General features: G+C 45.8%; 1 protein-coding gene across 4 annotated transcripts in view; it reads right to left on the bottom strand.

The window, feature by feature from the left end:
- The window catches only part of bcas3 (BCAS3 microtubule associated cell migration factor), an 891,691-nt gene that overhangs the window by 35,722 nt on the left and 832,241 nt on the right, over positions 1-23,728 (bottom strand). For all 4 annotated transcript variants that reach the window (XM_080210581.1, XM_080210584.1, XM_080210583.1 and 1 more), the window contains one exon: positions 18,479-18,646. In XM_080210581.1, the coding sequence (XP_080066707.1) occupies positions 18,479-18,646 (168 nt within the window). The remainder of the gene's footprint in view (positions 1-18,478; positions 18,647-23,728) is intronic.

Here is a 23,728-nt window from a genome sequence, read left to right as displayed (position 1 = left end):
CAGTAAGTGAGGTTTTGCAAGCCCAGGCAAGTCATGGGGGTTACAGATAGTGCGACATGAACGCAAGATCCCTGTTGAGGCCGTCCTCATGTGTGCGGAACTTGGCTATCAGTCTCTGCTTAGCAACTCTGCACTGTCGTGTGTTGTGAAGGCCGCCTTGGAGAATGCTTACCCGAAGGTCAGAGGCCGATACTCTTGCAACTCGGCCAACGTTGTCCACCTGATACGTTGCAAGAAAGGATGTCCCGATGCATGGTACAATGGAGAAACAATGCAGACGCTACGACAACGGACGAATGAACATCGCTCGACAATCACCAGGCAAGACTGTTCCCTTCCTGTTGGCGAACACTTCAGTGGTCACGGGCATTCGGCCTCTGACCTTCAGGTAAGCATTCTCCAAGGCGGCCTTCACGACACATGACAGCGCAGAGTCGCTGAGCAGAGACTGATAGCCAAGTTCTGCACACATGAGGACAGTCTCGACAGGGATCTTGGGTTCATGTCGCACTATCTGTAACCCCCATGACTTGCCTGGGTTTGCAAAACCTCACTTACTGTACTGTCTGGAGACAATACACATCTCTTTAACCTGTGCTCGGTGCTCATTTCACTCACATTGTTAGCCACTTTAAGACTTGAATAGCAGGTTAGGTGTAAAGATTCGCATTCTAATCAGTAATCTGTAAACTGTCTGTGCTGTTGTATGCACTGTCTGAGGCCAGAGCTCTCCATTCACCTGACGAAGAGGGAAACCTCGAAAGCTTGTGAGTTTACTATCAAATAAATCGGTTGGACTTAAACCTGGTGTTGTCAGACTTCTTACTGTGTTTACCCCAGTCCAACACCGGCATCTCCACGTCATGAGTGCTAGCAAGAGTACAGACGTAGGGAGGGGTGAGGCTATGAAGGAATCTGAAAACAAAGATGAGAATTTTAAAATATAATTGTTGTTGATGTGGGTCAATGAATACATGAGTCATGTCAAAACTTGCATTAGATAGTTGCTTCCATCTAACCTCAGTTTAACATGCGATTTAAGCACACAGAGTGCACAACGGTTATAAAACAGTTCCTTCAATTGGCATCAGAGCAACTTCAACCCTTCAGGGAAAGCTTAACTTCAAGGAGTTACAAAGAACATTCACAGCTGATGCTCCAGATCTCAGCCACGTCCGAGACCTTGACTCCTCATCACAGTGTGACCGGTTTTGAATTGTTGCTTCAGCTCCTGGCTACAGGCCTTCTCTCCTCTCTCACCGTGAGGCTTTCCAGACTCAGGAGTGCTGCTAGTCTGTCTGACTAGGGTCTCTAATCACCTTCCTGGCTCTTTAGCTATCCTCAGAGGCTTCATGCAGCCTTAGGCTGCCGTAATTAACACGTCTTAGCTGTGTCTTTGCTGCTTTCTCCCTTGCTTCATGGTGTCTGGCTCCATCCCTCAGCATGTCAAAGATTCTGCCTCATGCAATAAGGAACCCAATGGTTGACCAGTTCCCCTGCTCAGTGCCCCTCCCCCATCGCCACCTGCTACCAGAGACTATGCTACACACTTTCCCGCTTAAGGGTTGCCATCCCAGCAATTAGACATATCACACTGATTGCTTACTGAGCAATCACATAATCAGCAGGTTAATTGAGATATAACAGCTAGTACATTTGCATCCACACTGGTAACAGCATTCCCTTTGTGCATAGCCAATTTAGGAAAATCATAGAATCCCTTCAGTACAGAAGGAGGCCACTCAGCCCATCGAGTCTGCACTGACCACAATTGCATCCAGGCCCTATTCCCATAACGCCACATATTTACCCTGCTAATCCCCTGACACTAAGGGGCAATTTAGCATGGCCAATCAACCTAACCAACACATCTTTGGACTGTATGAAGAAACCAGAGCACCTGGAGGAAACCCACACAGACATAGGGAGAATGTGCAAACTCCATGCAGTCGGTGACCCGAGGTTGGAATTGAACCTGGGTCCCTGGCGCTGTGAGGCAGCAGTGCTAACTACTGTGCCACTGTGTCGCCCCAAAATGCTGTGGATTGGGATGATATTCAGCACTTGTGATGGCCTCCTCAATGCCTGTTCCAAACTGGCACTTTCAACAGTACCCAAGGTTTGTGATGGGTCGGCCACAAAAGGATCTAGGTCAGCCATGTCTCCAGGGACCACGTGATCAGCAGCACTGATTGCTCCAGTTGTAACCTCCCTGCCTGACATCTTGGCATTGCAGAGTGGGCTTCCTCACTCTGTATGCACACCCGGAATCACTGAAGTACATACTCCAGGATTCCCTGTCACTCCGACTTCTCTTCACTCAGGACACTGCTGGCTGGTGATTCAGGTTCTACTATGCTGTTGAATGGGCTGCTTGCCCCCCACATTGTCCACCAGACTTCTGGTATCGAGCAAATCTCCTCCGGGAATGGTCTTGAGGTTGCCCTTCCATTCCAGGTTCAATATCCTGGGTGTGACTGCTGTTAAACTGTTTTCCTCTTTTTGGGCACCTCTCTCAGTTCTGACGATATCGGCAGCTATCCACTGCGGGTAACACCACCTTTCTGGCAGCGCCAGTGTATTTCTCGAAACTCGGTGTCTCACCCGACTATGAACGGCAGTCAACACTTGACCCCTGAGACTACCGGGCAGTGGGAGTTGCTTCACCTCTCTCCTGTTGTCATGAAGCAGCCAAGAGAGAACTCCCTGATCCTCTTCCACCATCGCAACAGCTTATTTTACCTGTTTGGACTCTTTCAGTCAGTAACATTAGAACATAGAACATTACAGCGCAGAACAGGCCCTTCGGCCCACGATGTTGCGCCGACCAATTAAAAAGCAATGACCCACTAACCTAAACCAATCCCTTTCCATCCATAAACCTATCCACGGATCTCTTAAACGCCCCCAAACTAGGCGCATTTACAACTGCAGCAGGCAGGGCATTCCAATCCCTCACCACCCTCTGGGTAAAGAACCTACCTCTGACATCCGTCCTATAACTACCACCCCTTAATTTAAAGCTATGCCCCCTCGTGCTAGCATTCTTCATCCGAGGAAAAAGGCTATCACTGTCCACCCTATCTAAACCTCTAATCATCTTATATGTTTCAATAAGGTCCCCTCTTAGCCGCCTTCTTTCTAACGAAAACAACCTCAAATCCCTCAGTCTCTCCTCATAGGACTTCCCCTCCATACCAGGCAACATCCTGGTAAACCTCCTCTGCACCCTCTCCAAAGCCTCCACATCCTTCCTATAATGTGGGGACCAGAACTGCACACAATACTCCAAGTGCGGCCGCACCAGAGTTTTGTACAGTTGCAACATGACGCTGCGGCTCCTAAATTCAATCCCCCTACCAATAAACGCCAAGACACCGTATGCCTTCCTAACAACCTTATCCACTTGATTCCCAACTTTCAGGGATCTATGTACACATACACCTAGATCCCTCTGTGCATCAACACTATTCAGAGTCCTACCGATAGCCCTATACTCTACACATCTGTTATTCCTGCCAAAGTGAATTACCTCACACTTTTCCACATTAAACTCCATCCGCCACCTCTCGGCCCAGCTCTGCAACTTGTCCAAGTCTCTCTGTAAACTATGACACCCTTCCTCACTATCGACCACACCTCCGACTTTGGTGTCATCAGCAAATTTACTAATCCACCCAACTATACCCTCATCCAGATCATTTATAAAAATTACAAACAGCAGTGGCCCCAAAACAGAACCCTGAGGCACACCACTTGTAACTGAACTCCATGACGAATACTTACCATCAACCACCACCCTCTGTCTCCTCTCTGCTAGCCAATTCCTGATCCAATTACCTAAATCACCCTCAATCCCATACATCTGCATTTTCTGCAGAAGCCTTCCATGGTGAACCTTATCAAACACCTTACTAAAGTCCATATATACCACGTCAACTGCCTTACCCCCATCCACCTCTTTGGTCACTTTCTCAAAAAACTCAATAAGGTTAGTAAGGCACGACCTACCCTCCACAAAACCATGCTGACTATCTCCAATCAATTCATTACTCTCCAAATAACTATAAATCCTATCCCTAATAATTTTTTCTAAAACCTTGCCCACAACAGAAGTAAGACTCACCGGTCTACAATTCCCGGGGAAGTCTCTGTTCCCCTTCTTAAACAATGGGACAACATTGGGTTGGTTCAGTCTTCCAGTAAAATCTACCAATGTCTTCATCAATCAGATGAAGCTGTCTTGTGTCTGCTGTTGAGAAGGAAGGGAAGGTGAAACTGAAATTTGGCTTCAGCTCTCTGGATTTAGATCTTGCTCAAGCACATCAGTGATACTTTGACAACACCCCACACAGATCCTGCAGAGGATTGGGGTGGGAATGCTACTGTTTGCTTGAGGAATGGGCCATAATCCTCTCTAAACCGGCAAGAGTCGGGTGCCTCCATGTTCAATCTTCTAGTTGAGGTTCTCAATATTTCCATTTCCTTTGTCAGGCCTGTCTCTTCTCTGGTGAAGGAGAAGGGATGGAGTTGCATTGGACTGGGTCACTATGCCTGATGTCTGTGGCTGTTGATGGCAGTCTCGTTGGAGTGGCCAATCCTGTTACATCTGCAGGGTGTCTCTGGAGTATTCCTTGGGCACGCTCAGTTGTGAGGTTAGTTTCCTATCCAATAGCAGTGCTCATACCGTAAGGATTAGGTTTGTGCTTGCTGTGCACCAATCAGTTCCGCCTGCCGTCTACATCTCACTGACTTTCAGGAGGGATGTCGGGGTACAATATGGTCAAACTACTTGACTGGTTCCAGGGTTACAAAGACCAGGTTTTCTCCTTCAGCTTGTTTTTACTCATAAAATTCTGCAGCTGTGTCAGGCTACTGCTGTTCCCAAAAGCCCCTGCCAGGACCTCAAAGCCCTGCTGTGGACTTCTTAACATCTGCATCTCTCCCCAGTATTTCTCGGCAAGCTTTCACAGATGGATGTTCCTTGATGATTGAGATCTGTTCCCACTCACTGAGGCCTTTGTATGCCTTGGCCAGCTGTGCATCTTTGATCCAGTCCTCAGCTGCCAAGTCATTGGACGTCTCTGGTTTCCCCCAAATCTATCCAATGACAGGTAAAATATCTGTGACAGGACATTTTGTCCCTCCCCTATTGCATTCAAGTAGGGCACACTGGAAGCCGCTTTTTAGTCGTTGCTCCAACTCTCAGTTTATCCTGTGAAGCCTGTGCTTTCATTAGAGCTGCAGTTACTGCAGCCTCCCTCACTGACAGAACCAGTTTCAGTTCTTTCGTGGCCTGCTCAATCTCGGCCAGGCGTCTTTCCATTTTGTGCACTGTGACCTGATGTCTGTACTGTGCAATCCACTCCTGACACCAAAATGTAACGTGAGAGTTAGGCACACAGACTGCACAAAACTTATAAAACTGGATGCACTAGCATCACAGCAGCACGACAGCAAGTGGTTAGCACTGTTGCTTCATAGTGCCAGGGACCTGGGTTCAATTCCCAGCTTGGGTCACTGTCTGTGCAGAATCTGCACATTCTCTCCGTGTTTGCGTAGATTTCCTCCGGGTGCTCCGGTTTCCTCCCACAGTCTGAAATATGTGCTGGTTAGGGTGCATTGGCCATGGTAAATTCTCCTTCAGTGTACCTGAATAGGCACCAGAGCGTGGTGACTAAGGGATTTTCACAGTAATTTCATTGCAGTGTTAATGTAAACCTACTTTTGACTAATAAATAAATAAAAGCAATATCAACCCTCCAGGGAAAACTTAACTTTAAGGAACAAATTATTAATATAGAATATTTACAGCGTATGTTCCAGATCTCAGCCCTACTTGTGCCCTGGCTTCTCAACACAGTGATTCACTCGTTTGGAATTGCTGTTTCAGTCCCTGGCTACTGTCCTTCTCTCCATGAAGCTTTTCAGACTCAGGAGCGCTGTTAGTCTGTCTGACTAGCGTCTCTAACTCCTTTCCTGGCTCTTTAGCTGCCCTCCGATGTTTAAGCTGTCCTAGGCTCCTGCCATACTGCCACGCACAACTCCCAGCCTTGTCCTTGCTGCTTTCTCCCTCACTGCATGGCACCTGCCTCCTCCGTCCCTCTGCTTGTCAGAAGTACTGCTCCCTGCAGGGAGAAGCCTATAGGGTCAACCAGCCGCCTCGCTCGGTGCTCTCCCCCACCATCACCCCCTGCTGCTGGAGACCCATTACAAGAAGATCTCCCACACACTTTGTTGGAAACGGAACTGCCAATTTGTGCAAAGCAAGCTCCCACAGATTACAACACGATGGTGATCAGTTCATCTCTGTTTCTGATGTTGATTGAAGAGTAAATATTGGTCAGGACATCAGCAAGAACTTCCCTGTTCTTCCTGAATAATGCCATGGAATCTTTTACATCCACTGGGAGGGCAATCACAGCCTTAGTTTAACCTATCTGAAAGATAGCACCTCCCACAGTGCAGCACTAATTCCCACCTTAGACTTATAGGATTGTGTCTCAGTATTTACAAGGTTCCCTGTAGTGTCTCAGTATTTACAAGGTGTTCTCCGGGAGTGTCTCAGGCTTTACAAGGTATTCCTCAGGACTGTGCCAATTTATTACGGGTCAGGTCCCAACCCATATGCTATGCATGATTCTGATCACCCTATTCAGCAAGGGGTGTGTGACAGCCATTGTTAACACGTGTAATCCATGTACAGAGGCCTCTAACTCAGGCTTCCCGTTCAATCCTCACTTTTCCCTTGTCCTCACCCTTGCTTCCCATATCTTCAACTTCCGGTTTCCTTCGTGCCACTGGCCTCAGCTTCCCTCTTCCTTTGGTTTTCCTTCTTCCTTCTCAGTCTCCCCTTTTCGCCTCCCACATTTCTCCCTTCCCTCCCTCGGTTTTGCCCCCTTCACCTGTTAGTTTCCCCCTTGCCCTTCAATTTCCTCTGTTGGTTCCCCCTTTTCCCTGCTCAGTCTTACTTCTTCCCCTGTCTTAATTTCCCTGTTCATAGATGGCCTCTTGGAACATCTTGCACAGCATCTTGCTGGTGTGAAATCCTGAGCAAAAACACTTCATTATAGTGGACACGTTCCTTGTTAAAGTAAATGCAATAACATTTCCAGTTGTTACATGGTCATATATCGTGATCAGAAGTCGTCTGGTCAGATGTAACATGCTGAACTGTTGTATAGTGAAATTTCATTTACCCAGAGTTAGTGACTGAACTCAGTATGTCTAGCCCAGTGAGGCTCCTACACCCTCCCAGTAATAAAGTGGTGAATGACTCCTCTTGGGAAGTGTCCGTTGATTTCAGATCAGGAAAGAGGGTCAGCTGTGATACTTTCCAAGGTTGAATATCATTATTCAGGATCGCACATCATGGAATTCCTACAGTGCAGAAGAGACCATTCAGCCCAAGCTTAGCCAGGCCCTCTCCCCCACCCAATCCCCATTACCTCACAATTTGCACAATCAATGTTTGGACTGGGAGGAAACCGGAGCACCCAGAGGAAACCCACGCAGACATGGGGAAAACATGCAAACTCCACACAGATAGTCACCCAAAGCCGGAATCGAATCCAGGTCCCTGGCACTGTGAGGCAGCAGTGGTAGCCACTATTCCAGTGTGCTGCCTGGACTGAGTGGCTACGTGGATGAGCTACTGAAAGATTATACAGACTCAACACTTTTACATTTCATTATACACAGTGGGCCTGATTTTATCATTTTCATTCTAAGTACTGAATCTGGGCGCAATTCAGATCCAACTTGGAAATCTGCTCTCAGGCGCCCTGATACGCACTCAAGGCTGAAAAATAAAATCATGGGTCTGAATCACGCTGTGGGTGAGGTTTAGTGAGGCTGAAACGATCGGAGCTCTGAACTGTGCATGTGCAGTTGGAAACAAATTGAAAAAGTGTCAGATTGCTCCTGGGCCGCAGAAAGTGGAGAAAGTGGCTCGGGAGTAAAGAGCAGGAGTGATGGCCCCCTTATCCACTCACCTCCCCCACTACCCAGACCGATCACGACTCCCTGTCCCCTTCCCCCACATCGATCGCCCACAGAGTAGCAGTGGACTCAGCTGCCCCTGCCCCCCCCCACCAGAGATCCATCTCCACCCCCACCAGTGAACGATTAAGCCCCCCCACCATCAGAGATACATCTTACCCGCCTCCCTCCTCCCTGCACGCCCCCCCACCCCACCAGAGAATGGTCTGGCTTCATTCACCAACCTCCCCCCCCCCTCCACCCACAGAATGATCTGGCCTCACTCACCAAATCCACCCCCCCACCCCACAGAGAACAATCTGCTCCCCCCCTCCGCCCCCCACAGAGGAACATCTGACCCATTTCCTCCTCCCACCCCACCAGACAATGATCAGCCCTCCCTCCCCTGCCTGTCCCCACCAGAGATACATCTGACCCGCCTCTGTCCCTGCCCCCAGTCAGACAACGATCTGGCCTCACTCCCGCAGTCTCCCAGTCAGAGAATGATCTGACCCGCCTCCCCCCCCCCCCCCCCCCCCGATCTGAGTCAGAGAGCGGTGGAAGAGCTGGAGCGCCCGATTCAGACTTTTATTCAGCAGGATCATATTGGCGCAATTCTGGATTGGCGAATGCAGCAGTAAAGGGAGAAGTGCTGATAAAGTTGGGCGTGTACTTCATTAATTCAATTTAAATGCATGCAAATGTATTTAAATCGCCATTGCACTTGTTTCGGGCGCTAATCGAATTGCCACCATTCCAGTTTCAGTAAAGTGACTATCTGCGCAGATGCGGACGCAGATCGCGTTAATGGCCTCACACCCGACTTTACCACGTTTTCGCACCCACAGTGATAAAATAGGGCTCAGTATCATTCCAAATATTGCATATTACACACTACACTATAATACAGTTAATAAGTTCTATGGTTCTATGATAACTACTAAAGGTGCCACACAATGTTTCCAAAAATCTCATTCAGATTCCAGTAAAGACTTTCATTTTGACATAAAGAGTTTCTGTCCTAAGAACTCTCTCTGGCCCAGGGCCATGCTGCTGCCCTCAGCACTAATCAAGTTATCATTACAACGGCTTAGGATGGTGTTGGCTGTAACCGATGGCAACCATGCCTGTACATTTGAAGATCTAACGATGGAGAAACAGTTTGGAGTGAAAAGGCAGCATGTTTGAGAACTGACAGTGGCCTCTCTGGCAGCGAGTCCCAGAGGGAGGAATCTGATTTCCCCCATGGAGCAGAGGGAAGGGGTAAGACAGCACACACTCTGTGAACTGTTGTCCCAAACTTCAGCCACATGGTGAATTACATTTCTGATTAGTAAATTAAGAAATAAGTAATAGACATCCTCGCTGATCCTCAAGTCTCAAAACTCACACTCCCACCCTGTGACAATATGTATTTTAATCTTTTTGCAAACTTGTTGGTAAAATGCTGGGAAAAGAAGCAGTCTGTGACCGTAGTTTTGATGTCTTTTGTTACTGAACATTGTAAGATGTTTGTTAAGTAAATACACAGACATATAATATATTTGTCTGAATTTTGTGTGTGTGTGTGTGTGTGTGTGTGTGTAAAGCCTATTCTACTAAGATTGGTGTGTGTGTGGTTAAAACAGTGTTGCTACAGCTTCTCTGGCCTATGATAAGTCAGCAAAGTTGGTGCTGCCTAAACCAGGGATTGGACCATGATACTGGGGTTTGCTGGCATGGGCAAGGCTCCACAGAGCAGCAGCAGAGGTGGTGTTTTTAAAAATTGAGTGTATAAGATGGACAATCAGCACACTCACGTCACCCTCAATCTCATCCCCATATTCACTGTTATTTTGTTTGGACTGGCAGGAATGTGGCACTAGAATTTCTCAGTCAGGGATGGGGTTGTGTGGAATATTCTCACTTCAGGGCATGATCTTCGATTATTCATCATTTGCGGCACTTCGACTCAGTGATTTTCAAAACAGTATCGCCCACAGAAAATTCTCCACAAATACTTAAAAAGTAAAGTTTATTTATTAGTCACAAGTAGGCTTACGTTAACACTGCGAAGTAGAAAGGGTCGAGAGCCTTCAAGTTTTTAGATGTCCAGATCGCCAACAACCTGTCCTGGTCCCCCCATGCCGACACTATAGTTAAGAAAGCCTACCAATGCCTCTACTTTCTCAGAAGACTAAGAAAATTTGGCATGTCAGCTACGATTCTCACCAATTTATACAGATGCAACATAGAAAGCATTCTTTCTGGTTGTATCACAGCTTGGTATGGGCTCCTGCTCTGTCCAAGTCCGCAAGGGACTACAAAAGGTCATGAATGTAGCCCAATCCATCACACAAACCAGCCTCCCATCCATTGACTCTGTCTACACTTCTTGCTGCCTTGGCAAAGCAGCCAGCATAATTAAGGACTCCGCATACCCCAGACATTCTCTCTTCCACATTCTTCCTTTGGGAAAAAAGTACAAAAGTCTGGAATCACTTACCAACCGACTCAAGAACAGCTTCTTCCCTGCTGCAGTCAGATGTTTGAATGGACCTACCTCGCATTAAGTTGATCTTTCTCTACACCCTAGCTATGACTGTAACACTACATTCTGCACTCTCTCATTTCCTTCTCTACGAACGGCGTGCTTTGTCTGTATAGCACACAAGAAACAATACTTTTTACTGTATGCTAATATATGTGACAATAACAAATCAAATCAAATCAATGTAGTTACTGTGAAAATCCCCTGGTTGCCACACTCCAGCGCCTGTTTGGGTTCACTGAGGGAGAATTTGGCATGGCCAATTACCTGATCAGCATGTCTTTTGGACTGTGGGAGGGAACCAGAGCACCCAGAAGAAACCCACAAGGACTATCGATACTCAGTTATTGCATTGCACCTGGACCCCATTAAGTAGAAATTCCTCTCTTGTTAAACTTATCCCGTGAACAGTCATATTGTCTAATGAACTAATCATTCACAAACAAACACTTTATAGTTTGTATTTGGTCCCTCTGATGTTATTTGTTAAACTGCTGTTAATCTGAAAGGCAAATAGAAAGTTTGCACTTTGGGTAAGAATTAAAAGACAGTTTTAATATTCTCTTCCTTGTGTTAAAGTGCCTTTGTGGCCTCACAATCACCACTCTCTGGGCTAGGTGTGGTGGAGACGGAGGTTAGACGCATGCCCCCTCATGTCCCCCCACGTTGGCTCCATGCCAACCTGCCCTGCAGCCAGTATGCACTGCGGAGTGGACGAATGAGGGCAGAGCAGGAAGGATGGAAGTCCCGCCCGCTGGAGTCGTTTGCCAATCTGGCTGGCAGCTCCATCACCTGGCAGCACCAGGAAGGACCAGGGACCAGGAGAAGATGATCCAGGTGCATAGATTCCTTAAGTGAGTAAGTCTGGGATGTTGGGCTGAGAGGGTTTGAATTAGTAAGTGGGAGTGGTTGGGTAGGTTTAAGGGAGGGATTGGGTAGAAATGAAGGGGGCATCAACCTTAGGGAGGCTGATCTCTGATTGGCAAAGGGCAGCCCAAACAGCGAGCATTCCCTTGAAGCATTTGATTTAAAAAATGTTGAGCTTTCAGCTCCTGCCTAGCTGCAAACACCAAATGTTTAATAGTGTGGGCAGTGTATTATCAGGGTCGGCTGGCTTGGTAATGAGCACCACCCACCTCCACCCCAGCTGTATGTTGGGGAGAGCTGGGAGTGAGTGGGAAGGTTGTGGGATGGGCACCTATTTTGCATCCCCTCCCCACCAAAGGATACAGAGGTGGGTGAAGTCAGTGAAGGAATTAAACACAAAGATGAGAGTTTTAAAATCAAATTTAACGTGACATGCAGTGTGCTATCTTCCTCTTTGACCTTGCTGGATTAAAAGATGATTTAACAAATGGTTAATGAACATGGTTAACATGAACTATAAAGAGGTCTAAAGTATTTGTATGTGATGGTGACATTTATAGTGCAAGTCTGCTGGTTACAGGACTTCATCCGAGAGGAGAACATTTGGGGGCAAACATCAGTGTGCCCAATTTCTGGCCATATGATGCATTCATCCGGTGGACTAAAAATCACACAGGCCAGCAATCTGGTGTGTAATCTCTACCCACAACTAACTGATGCACAATCCCATCGCGTGAAAACCTGCCATGGGCTCATGACATGGTAAATCTCACTCCCATAAATGCTTTAGTGTTTTAATCCCCTTGGTGTGCACCTTGAAGACGTTATCCTAATTGTATGGCTCCACAAAGAGTTAAAAAATGTTGTGCACAAAGCTCAGCTCGGGGGAAGGGGGAGGTGCGGTGGCACTCTGTGGTCAGTAATGAATTTTATGTTACATTAAAGGCATATAAATGGTAGGCCCAGTGCAGACAACAAGTGGCCAGGCATCAGGGGCTAATCTAATGATGTAAAAATAGAGACAGTACCAATTATATGGCAGCCCATACCACACTGCTGCAGGGACTCCCAATGAATAGCTACAAATCAAATTACAGGCTAATAGACGCACTACAAGAGGGGGCAGTCAATGCTAACTGCATTACAGCCTTGTGACCTTTCTGCTCTAAGTTGCACGGTCCAGACTAAAACTTGCATCCCTCTGAAATATGAAAGAGCCTGTTGTTAAGGGAAAGCGGTGGAACAAGGCATTGTCCCTAAATGAGTTAAACACTGCTGTCAAAGTGCTTGTTTCCCTTTATTTATGTGTCACTGTCTCGATTCCCAGCTTAGCCTTTCCATTTGAAATGTCCAAACACCAGTAAACCGCACCGCTTTCCTGTTACTCTGTTCCCTTCTGGTCCTACCACCTTCTCAGATATCTGCATTCCTCCAATTCTAGCCTCTTGCGCCTCCATGATTTTTAACCACTTCACCAGTCTTGGTCACGCCTTCGGCTGCCTAGATCCTAAGCTCTGGAATTCCTACTCTAAACTTCTCTGAATCTATATCTCTCTCTCCTCCTTTTAGATAGTCCTTGGAACTACCTCTTTGAGCAAGCTTTTGGTCATCTGTCCCCATATCTTCTTCTGTAGTTTAGTGCCAAATTTAGCATAATGGTCTTGTGAGGTATCTTGGGACATTTGAGCAGTTTAAAGGTGCTGTTTAAATACAAGTTGTTATTACTCTGGTAGTTTCAGAAGATGATCAGAGAATCTGCAAGATATTTCCTCGATTTCCCCACTGCCCCCAACCTGAAGCCCAGTTTGATTATCTGCTATGTCTGCTGCTGTGTGATGGCAGTGAATCCTGTGCTTTGCTGCACAGAGCTCTGGGTTTAATTCTGACCCACTTTCCATCATGAACCAGTCTGGTATGAATCATAGAATCCCTACAGTACAGAATGAGGTCATTCGGCCCATCAAGTCTGCACTGTCCATAATCCCACCAAGGCCCTATTATAACCCCACATATTTACCTTGCTAACCCTCTGACACTAGGGTCAATTTAGCATGGCCAATCCACCTAACCCGCACATCTTTGGACAGTGGGGGGAAACCTGAGCATCCAGAGGAAACCCACACAGACATGGGGAGAATGTGCAACTCCACACAGGTGGTGACCCAAAGCCAGAACTGATCTCAGGTCTCTGGCGCTGTGAGGCAGCAATGCTAACCACTGTGCCACCGTCCTGCCCCAAAGCTGCGTGGGTTTACACATAAAGACTAATCTCTGGAGCAAGGTACATGGTTTGGATAGAGTTACATCTCAAGGTGATCACAGGCTTCTGGGAAAGGGGAGAATACTTGAAGTTAATGACAGATAGTCAATCAGGCAAGTGGGACATGGGCCTCTCCCTGCTTTCCTCCACATGGACAGTCAGTGTCATCGATCTGTTCAGATGGAGTCTCTGGGAATTGGAAGTTAATCTCCAGGATACTGTTATGAGGAACATCCGGGAGAAAGATCTTTGGCAATTTTTGAAAACTTTTTCTCTTTTTGGTTATAAAAGAACTGAAGAGGGGAAAGAAAGCTCTTTGTCTGAGAGTCAGAAGCCATCCAACTGAGTAACAAAGTGAACAGAAACATAGAAACATAGAAGATAGGAGCAGGAAGAGGCCATTTGGATCTTCAACCCTGCTTCGCCATTCATCACAATCATGGATGATTGTCCAATTCAATAGCCTAATCTTGCTTTCTCCCCATAACATTTGATCCCATTCGCCAAGTGCTATATCCAGCCGCCTTTTGAATACATTCAATGTTTTGGCATCAACTACTTCCTGTGGGAATGAATTCCACAGGCTCACCACTCTTTGGGTGAAGAAATGTGTCCTCCATCCTAAATGGTCTACGCTGAATCCTCAGACTGTGACCCCTGGTTCTGGATTCCCTCACCATCAGAGATATCCTTCCAGCATCTACCCTGTCTAGTCCTGTTAGAATTTTAAAAGTCTCTATGAGATCCCCCTCATTCATCTGGACTGCAGTAAAAACAATCCCAACCAAGTCAATCTCTCCTCATACATCAGTCCTGCCATCCCCGGAATCAGCCTGGTAAACTTTCACTGCAATCCCTCGACAGCAAGAACATCCTCCCTCAGAAAAGGAGACAAGAACTGCACACAATATTCTAGGTGTGGCCTCACCAAGGCTTATTTCCCAATGTTTACTTCCCAGTTGGTGGAGAGGTGGTGCCCTATGAGGATGGACATATCGGTGGGAGCATGGGAGATAGGACACTCAGAACTGATTGGTTATGGGATGAAATCTCTGGGAATTATCCAATCGAGCACAATCTCAGTATTAGGCTCTCAGTCAGGGAATCAGAGCCAGTGACCTCCCCAAAGGGAGGTCGGGGTGAGAAATCAGATGACAAAAGAAACTATTTTGATTGGTTGACGTAACAGTTATCTTAGCCAAGACTGCAGAATAAAAAGCGACAGAGCGGTAAACCTGATATAGAGCAATTACATAACTAAAATAAAACTACTTTCTCAGAAGACTAAGGAAATTTGGCATGTCAGCTACAACTCTCACCAACTTTTACAGATGCACCATAGAAAGCATTCTTTCTGGTTGTATCACAGCTTGGTTTGGCTCCTGCTCTGCCCAAGACTGCAAGGCATTACAACAGGTCGTGAATGTAGCCTAATTCATCATGCAAACCAGCCTCCCATCCATTGACTCTGTCTATACTTCCCGCTGCCTTGGCAAAGCAGCCAGCATAATTAAGGATTCCACGCACCCCGGACATTCTCTCTTCCACCTCCTTCCATTGGGAAAAGGATCCAAAAGTCTGAGGTCACGTACCAACCAACTCAAGAACAGCTTCTTCCCTGCTGCTGTCTAGACTTTTGAATGGACTTAACTTTCATTAAGTTGATCTTTCTCTACACCCCCAGCTATGACTGTAACACTACATTCTGCATCTCTCATTTCCTTCTCTATGAACAGTATGTTTTGTCTGCAGAGCAGGCAAGACACAATACTTTTCACTATATGTTAATACATGCAACAATAATAAATCAAATCAAAATCAAATTAAATAAAACAAAAATAACTCGGGATCTGGGTGTCCTGGCACATGAATCACAAAACATTAGCAAATGATGAGGAAGGCAAGTAGAATGCCTATTACAAGGGGAATGGAATATAAAAGTAGGGAGGTTTTACTACAGCTGTACAGGGCATTGGTGAGAACACATCTGGAGTACTGTGTATAGTTTTGGTCTCATTTCAGACAACACAAAATTGCATTATAAGCAGTTCAGTGAAGGTTCACCCTACTGATTCCTGGGTTGAAGGAGTTATCTTCCAAGAAAAGGTTGAACAGATTGGGCCTATGTCCACTGAAGTTTAGAAGAATGGGAGGTGATCTTATTGAAACATGTAATATTCCAACAGTGTGAATGCTGAAAACATGATTCAAAATTAAAGTTTATTTATTATTGTCACAAGTAGGCTAACATTAACACTGCAGTGAAGTTGCTGTGAAAATCCCCTAGTCGCCACAGTCTAGCGCCTATTCGGGTACACTGAGGGAGAATTTAGCATGGCCAATGCACCTAACCAGTATGTCTTTCAGGCTGTGGGAGGAAACCAGAGCACCTGGAGAAAACCCATGCAGACATGGGGAGAATGTGCAAATTCCACACAGACAGTGACCCAAGCTGGGAATCAAACCTGAGTCCCTGGCACTGTGAGGCAGCAGTGCTAACCACTGTGCCACCCACATTCCCTTTATGGGAGATGCCAGAAGCAGGGGATGCAGTTTAAAAATAAGACAGAGATCAGAAGAATTTTTTCTCTTAGAAGGTTGTGAGTCTGGAATTCTCAAGGAATATTTTTAAAGTAGAAGTAGATAATTTTTTGACTAAGGAATCAACGGTTATCAGGGGTAGGCAGGATAGTGGCGTTGAAGAAAAATCGGATCAGAGCAAACTCCAAGGACCAAATAGCCTATTCTTGCTCCTAATTTGTATGTCTGTATGTTAAGAACAGCCCAGTATATGGGCCTAATTCCTTGCAGCAACAGATCAAACTCCTGGTCGTCTGCAGAATTCTGGTTTTCTTTTCTAAATATACTAAATAAGGTGGTTGCACATTGAAAATGCTGTTTGTGGGGGAGGGGATACTCCATAGGGTCTTCAGAGTCAGAGGGTCACATGATAAGACACAGCAAGGCTGCAGTGCTTACACTGAAAATGGTTTAATGGATGTCAGGCTGGAAGCCTGTCAGCACATTCTTGAGTGTTTTTCATGAGGCATTATTTATCAGCAATCTACTGGCCTAAGTACCTTCTCTATGAGAGCAGCAAACAGTATCAGAGGCTGTGCAGCCTCCGTTCACACACGTTTCCATCCTCATTGCATCCCATCCCTGCATCTCAATATATAATTACCTCCAGTGAGTTAACGGATCAAAATGTCCCAGACTCAGTAACCAGCTTGTCTTATTAGCTGGAATATGAATGGAGGCTGCTGGGAGGTAAGACAGGATGTCAAAATGTTCCAGTTAGCTACAAACGGTTGTCAGATGGCACGTGGCACAGTGTTTGCCATAGCTATCTTGCAGCGCCAGGGACCCGGGTTCAATTCCTGGCTTGTGATACCATCGGTGTGGACTCTGCATGTTCTCCCTGTGTCTGCATGGGTTTCCTCCAGGTACGTTTCTCTCATAGTCTGAAAGATGTGCTAGTTAGCTGCATCACTAAGTTCCCCCTCAATGTACCTGAACAGGGAACTGGAGTGTGGCGACCAATGGATTTTCACAGTAACTTCATTGCAGTGTTAATGTAAGCCTACTTGTGACACAAATAAATATACTTTGAAACAGATTTGGTAACTTCAAATCCTGACAGAAGTTCTAGATCAAGACCAGGCAGAGGGTGTGGTCAAGGCTTTGGATACTCCTGCTTCATACATGGAGTATTTTCTGGAAGGTTTGCTCAAAACTAAACAGATAATATCATCTAGAGCAAGGCAGCTGGAATGCCAGTGAGGTTTCATTGGCAGAAATCTCCCAATCCAATTAATGTCTCATCCTCCTTTGATTCTGTGCCTGGTATTCTCCTGATACTAAGTGTGAACACACTGTGAATGGTCAAAGGGCAAAATCTGTGGCAACATCAGGAATCAAGTCACATATCCAAGTGTTTGCACTGTGTTTATTCAAACTAGATCAGCTCAGAGTGCTTCCATTATAATTTGGGAGTGCTGGAAGTTATAGTCCTCATCTGTTATGATGGACTGGGTGGCACAGTGGCAGAATGGTTAGTACTGCTGCCTCACAGCACCAGGGTTCCGGGCTCAATTCCCGGCTTGGATCACTGTCAGTGTTGAATCTGCACATTCTCCCTGTGTCTGTGTGGGTTTCCTCCAGGTGCTCCGGTTTCCTCCCACAGTCCGTAGATGTGCAGGTTAGGTGGATTGGCCATGCAAAATTGCCCCTTAGCATCAGGGGGGCTAGCTAGGGTAAATGCACGAGGTTATGGGGAATAGGGCCTGGGTGGAATTGTGGTCAGGGAAGGCTTGATGGGCTGAATGGTTTCCTTCTGCACTGTAGGGATTCTATGACTATATCTGATCATCTGAAAATGGATCAGTTTGAAATCTACAGCATTCACATAAATGAGGCTCTTTTAATATGACTTGGTAGCAGAAATGCTGACAGTTCCTGCTTTCAGGTCAAACATTTTGGGTGGAATTTTAATATAATTCACCTGACTCTCAATAAAACTCACACTGTGGATTATTTTGCACCTGTACAGTCCCACCGTGCCTTGAAAACACAAAGAAAATAGACTTTCTGCTCAGCATTGTATAAACCTCAAGACAAGATTAAACCCACAATGCCATGAACCCTAATAAATATAATGTAAATCAATTAACTATTTTAAAATACTAACAGACATGTTTATGATTATTGTCTAAATCTATCAATGTTGACAATATTTTGCTGTTCCTGTGAAGTGGTGAAGAGGGCAAGAATCTCTGCAAGTTCCGATCATTGCAGTGACTGGTTTTGAAGGTTATGTATTAACATGACTTGCTCCTTACCTGTTCCAGAGCCTACAATGTCCCGGCTGGGTGATTCAGACATGGCGTCTGCTAGACGTTCACGTAAACCTTCATCGGTATTATCGATAGAAGACATATGACGCAGTCCAAAGCTCTCTGGCCAACTGCCACACACTTCCAGTAGAGTCACACTGCGGTCAAATGTACCTGCAACAAGAGATGTGGGAATGTCATTTACACTCACTCCTTCTCCAAAAGGTCTCCTTCTGAGGGGACCTTATCTCAACCCAACCATTCCAACAGACTGGGCAGCTAAGCTCAGACTCTGCCCCAGTCTCAGCGACACTGGTGAGTTGGACCCTTGTTTTTATACAGTCAATGGTTCTTTTAGGGATACCATATATGAGTAATTAGGGTTAATTAGGGATAACAAATGGTTAGTGAGGCAAACTTGGCAGGGACAAGTGACTTTGCATCTATAGTCGCCATAGCACTCCATTACTGAGGGCTTTCCTCACCTCATGTCTGACTAATTCTAGACTAATTCATAGAAATCACAGAATCCCTCCATGCAGGAGGAGGCCATTCAGCCCATTGAGCCTGCACTAACAACAATCTCACACAGGCCCTATCTCCATAATCCCACATATTAACCCTGCTGATCCCCAACACTAAGGGACAATTTAGCATGGCCAATTCACCTAACTCACAAATCTTTGGACTGTGGGAAAAAAACTGGAGCACCCATAGGAAACCCACACCGACACAGGGTGAAAATACAAACTCCACACAGTGACCCAAGCCGGGAATTGAACGTAGGTTCCTGATGCTGTGAGCAGCGGAGCTAACCATCGTGCCAGTTGGATTGACAGAGAGTGAGCGTTATGATTGGTCAACAACTCCATTATCACCGTACCGTAATGAGTACCGGGATTGGGGGGGGATGAATTTGATTGCCCCTCGTCTGTTTCTGTTTAGGTTCCCTACCTCGATTTTGATTTGTTCTAAGTTAGGAAAGAGTTTATGATATCAACAAATATCCACTGGGAAATAGCTTGCACTGATCTGAAATACTAACACATGACCATACAGACATTGAGCAAAAGGGTGTTTTGTTGGTTAAAGTCCTCTCCTACTACCCACACCATTTCTGAAAGGATAAGTCCCACTGATCCCAGCCATTCTCTAGTGTCTCTTCCCAATGCCCACTCTTTATATTTCAGCTCAGACAATGAGGATTATCAGATATCCTACATTGGAACACAATGTCAGTGACTACACTCCAAAAATATTTCATTGGCTGTAAAACACTTTCAGACATCCAGTCATCATGAAAAGCACTAATCAAAGCAAGTCTGTTTATTTGAATCACATTTTCCAGCATTGATCAGTGGAATAACCAAAGAATCTTGAGTGAGATTTCTCTCCCTAACCCAAGATTACTGAACCAAATTGCAGAGTCCTAATTGTACGCTAGTTTACTACCCCATCCCATAGGCCCGCAACCTGGAATCTGCCTGCTTAGTACAATGGTCACCCAGTGGGCAGTGTATTCATCTGCTGAATCACAAGGCTCCTGTCCTGGGTTAAGGTTTAATCCAGTAGGGGTTAACTCACCTACTGTAGGGTTTAACCTGGAGTAGGGTTTAACTCACTGTGTAACTCCGTACTCGGTTCATGTACATGTAATATAAATACAGCTATCTCTTATTTAACACTCCTCATGTGTTTCCTAAAAAATAGTTGCAAAATGAAAATATGCTAAATGGAAGTCACTTTCCCATGAGAATGGACGTAATCAGGAGAAGGCCATTCGGCCTGCTATGTCTGTGTTGGGCTTCTGTAGGAATGATTTACCTGGTACCACTGCCCTGCCTTTTCTCTGTTGCCTTGCACATTCTTCCTTTTCATATAATAATCCAATTTTTTCTTGAATGATGGAATTGAATCTGCCTCCACCACACTCTCAGTGATTTATGCAGGTATATAGCCAGGTGCCTTCTCTCTTGCATCCCCTTTAGAATTGGAACCTTTGGGGGTGATCTTGAGCCCGTGCCCTCTGTCCATGCCATTGCTGACGGGGTCTCAAGATCCAGAAGTCGCAGTTCTCACTGTCAAGAACGCAATTTTGGACCTTCCCTGTCCCTGGCTGATGATGTCATCAGGTACATGCCCATAATGGGCATGAACCTGCTTTACATCATTTGCATATATTTAAATATTATTAACCCATCCCCTCACCAGATATTGACAATGGCTGCGAGGTTTACAACACCATTCCAACCTGACAGTGCCAACCTGTGCCAAAGGCAGACCTCAGTGGGAGCCTAACAGGGGAGACGGCGGGGGTTTTTACTTCGATGTAGTGGTAGTTGGGACTGGACAGAGGTGCTGGGGTTGCCAGCGATGGCTATTTGGGGGGTGCCGGTTCAAACTGTGGGGGGAGGAGGGGTTAATAATTGTGGGAGAGGGAAAGGGACTCATTATTGCGGGAAGAGATGGGAGGGCATAGAGGGGAAGGGGCTGATTATTAGGGGGGAGGGCCAATTATTGCGGGGGGGTGGTGTGAAGAAAGTGCCAATAGTTGGGAGGGGGGGAAAAGGGGCTGATTCCAGTTCTTTTGTCAATCTTCTTACTTATCCTTTGTCAGTCACAACAGTTTCTCCTTACTTATTCTATCAAAATCCTTCATGATTTTAACCAGCTCTATTAAGTCTTCCCTTAACCTTCTCTCCCCTGAAGTCTGCTAATCATCTGACATTATTTTGTATGACATTTCATTGATTTTTCCTTGCTGCTCTTTAGGACACACTAGCTGCCCTTTGCTGGAAGGGTGCTGGCACAGTGATAAAGCAGGAAAATGATTAAGTGCTCAGTGTTTCAAGGATAGATTGCTGGACAATCGCAACCTTGGAGTGGGGCTGTGGAGACTCACTAAACACTGAAGGCCACTGACAGGTGCTGTGAGCTAGGGCAGACAGAGCGGGTCGAAGTCCACCTCAAGCACTCTGACCCAAGAGAGCACGAAGCTGGCTCCACTGGTACACGCTCACAAAGCTGAGTCTGTAACTTGCTGCTAAAGTGGTTCAGATACGGAATGCTGCTCTAATGACAGCATGAAGAGGGGGTGACCAGGGTCTGGCCTCTGCTGACACCTGCAGATATCACAGTGACTCAGGATAAACGTCTGCACTCTCAAGCTGTGTGGAATGAGCAATCAAGATACCCTTGGTCCCTAGGGAGACTGTTCATGTTCTCCTTTTATGTTCTTCACTGGATCCCTTTGGTTACATATTTATTTTAAAACCAGTACATAATGCTCCTTGTGACATCCTCTCAGTTAAGGGCAGCGGGGCAGGGAGGCAGATAGGAAAGAGTGGGCACGCCTGCAGGAAGTTTAGTCTAGATTCCCCTAATGAAATCAGGCCACCGCTCCCGTTCTGAGATTCCTGTTCCATTCTGTGCCATATTTGCACAGGGGTCGGGAATGCTGGGTGGCACGGTGGCACAGTGGTGCCTCACAGTGCCAGGTACACGGGTTCGATTCCTGGCTTAGGTCACTGTCTGTGTGAAGTCTGCATGTTCTCCCTGTGTCTGCATGTGTTTCCTCCCACATTCCCAAGATGTGCGGGTTAGGTGGATTGGCCATGCTAAATTGCCCCTTAGTGTCAGAGGGACTAGCTAGGGTAAATGGGGATGTGACCTGGATAGGATTGTGGCCGGTTCATGCTCGATGGGCCGAATGACCTCCTTCTGCACTGTAGGATTCTATGAACTGGGACACAAAGGAATCAAACCTGGGACTTTCCAGTCTGAATAGCTCCGTCCTGCTGTGCCATTTAGTCACTGAGCCACCTATTTCACTGCTGTCCTAAGTTTGGTATTCCAAAATATCCAACTTGAATTTTAATAAAATATTATTTGTAATAAAATATGCACGCATGCAAAAATATACATACACAATGTATAAAAACCATACGCACACAAAAAACTTACGCACAGATACACATACAGCTGTACATACAAACATATATACACAAACAGATACACAGCCCACATAGGTGGGAATTTAAAGAGTAAAACTCAAGAGTTCTAAATATTTTAATTTTTTATTGATTGATCAAAGTTAAAAATCAGATGTGAGTTTTGATCTGTCAAAGGGTAATTTCTATATGGCTCCTGAACTAGCCAATCAGATGTAAAGTATCAAACACGAGACTGTCTTTCTTGCATCTGTCTTGAGTCCTGATTTATAAATTCATTTGTGACACAGAAATCCAGCTTGTGTAGCCCACTGACACCTGCAAAAAGCCCAATTCTTATACCCGACTCACTTATGTCAGTGCAAGGCCTGTCTTTGGCCCTAATTAGAAATGCAGAATGGCTGGTGGAACACAAAAGCCGATGAGTTGCAACATCTGGCTCAGAGCTTGATCTATGTTTTGACATTGTGCTGAAGGCCATATGTGGCCCATTTACCTCAATCGTTGTTTCTATTCCAACAATATGATCTGATACAAAAGAGACTAAAGTCTGAGGTCACGCACCAATCAACTCAAGAACAGCTTCTTCCCTGCTGCCATCAGACTTTTGAATGCACCTACCTTGCACTGAGTTAATCTTTCTTACACGCTAGCTATGACCGTAACACTACATTCTGCACTCTCTCCTTTCCTTCTTATAAATGGTATATTCAGTCTGTATAGAGCGCTAGAAACAATACTTTTCACTGTATACTAATACATGTGACAATAATAGATCAAATCAAGTCAAAAATGATGAAGATGAAATAATCACTAATAATGTAGGAAATGGAAAGGTTGTGTGAGCAGTTTGCCAAGCCCCTCAACGGGGACTCCGTCTCAACAGGTTCTCTGCATCAATTTGAGCAGTGGCCTAAGAAAGAAACATGTCTCTCCTCCTTCCACTGAAGATGTGGTGAAGACAATTAAATCCAGCAAGCAAGGCCCTGGCCCAGATGGCAGTCAAGCAGAGATCTGAAAGTGTAAATGTACAGAGCAAATAGCACATTGTACATTTAGCCATCTTAAAATCGGGGATCAGAAATAAGTTCCACAGGATCTCAAGCATGCCAACATAGTCAGCATCTGGCAGTGGAAAGGTTCAAAACATGTATGCAGCAACCACTGAGGAATCAGTCTTCATCAATCAGGAAACATCCTTACAAGGATAAACTGTCTAGTAGACAGCCTCATAAACTATTTCCTCCCGGAAGCACAGTGCTGTTTTAGGGATAACCATGATTCAATCAATGTGGTGTTTGCAGCA

Source organism: Carcharhinus amblyrhynchos, chromosome 23 (assembly GCF_965287045.1).
Source record: "Carcharhinus amblyrhynchos chromosome 23, sCarAmb.v2.hapA, whole genome shotgun sequence".
Taxonomy (NCBI): domain Eukaryota; kingdom Metazoa; phylum Chordata; class Chondrichthyes; order Carcharhiniformes; family Carcharhinidae; genus Carcharhinus; species Carcharhinus amblyrhynchos.
This window is presented reverse-complemented; position numbering and strand designations above follow the sequence as displayed.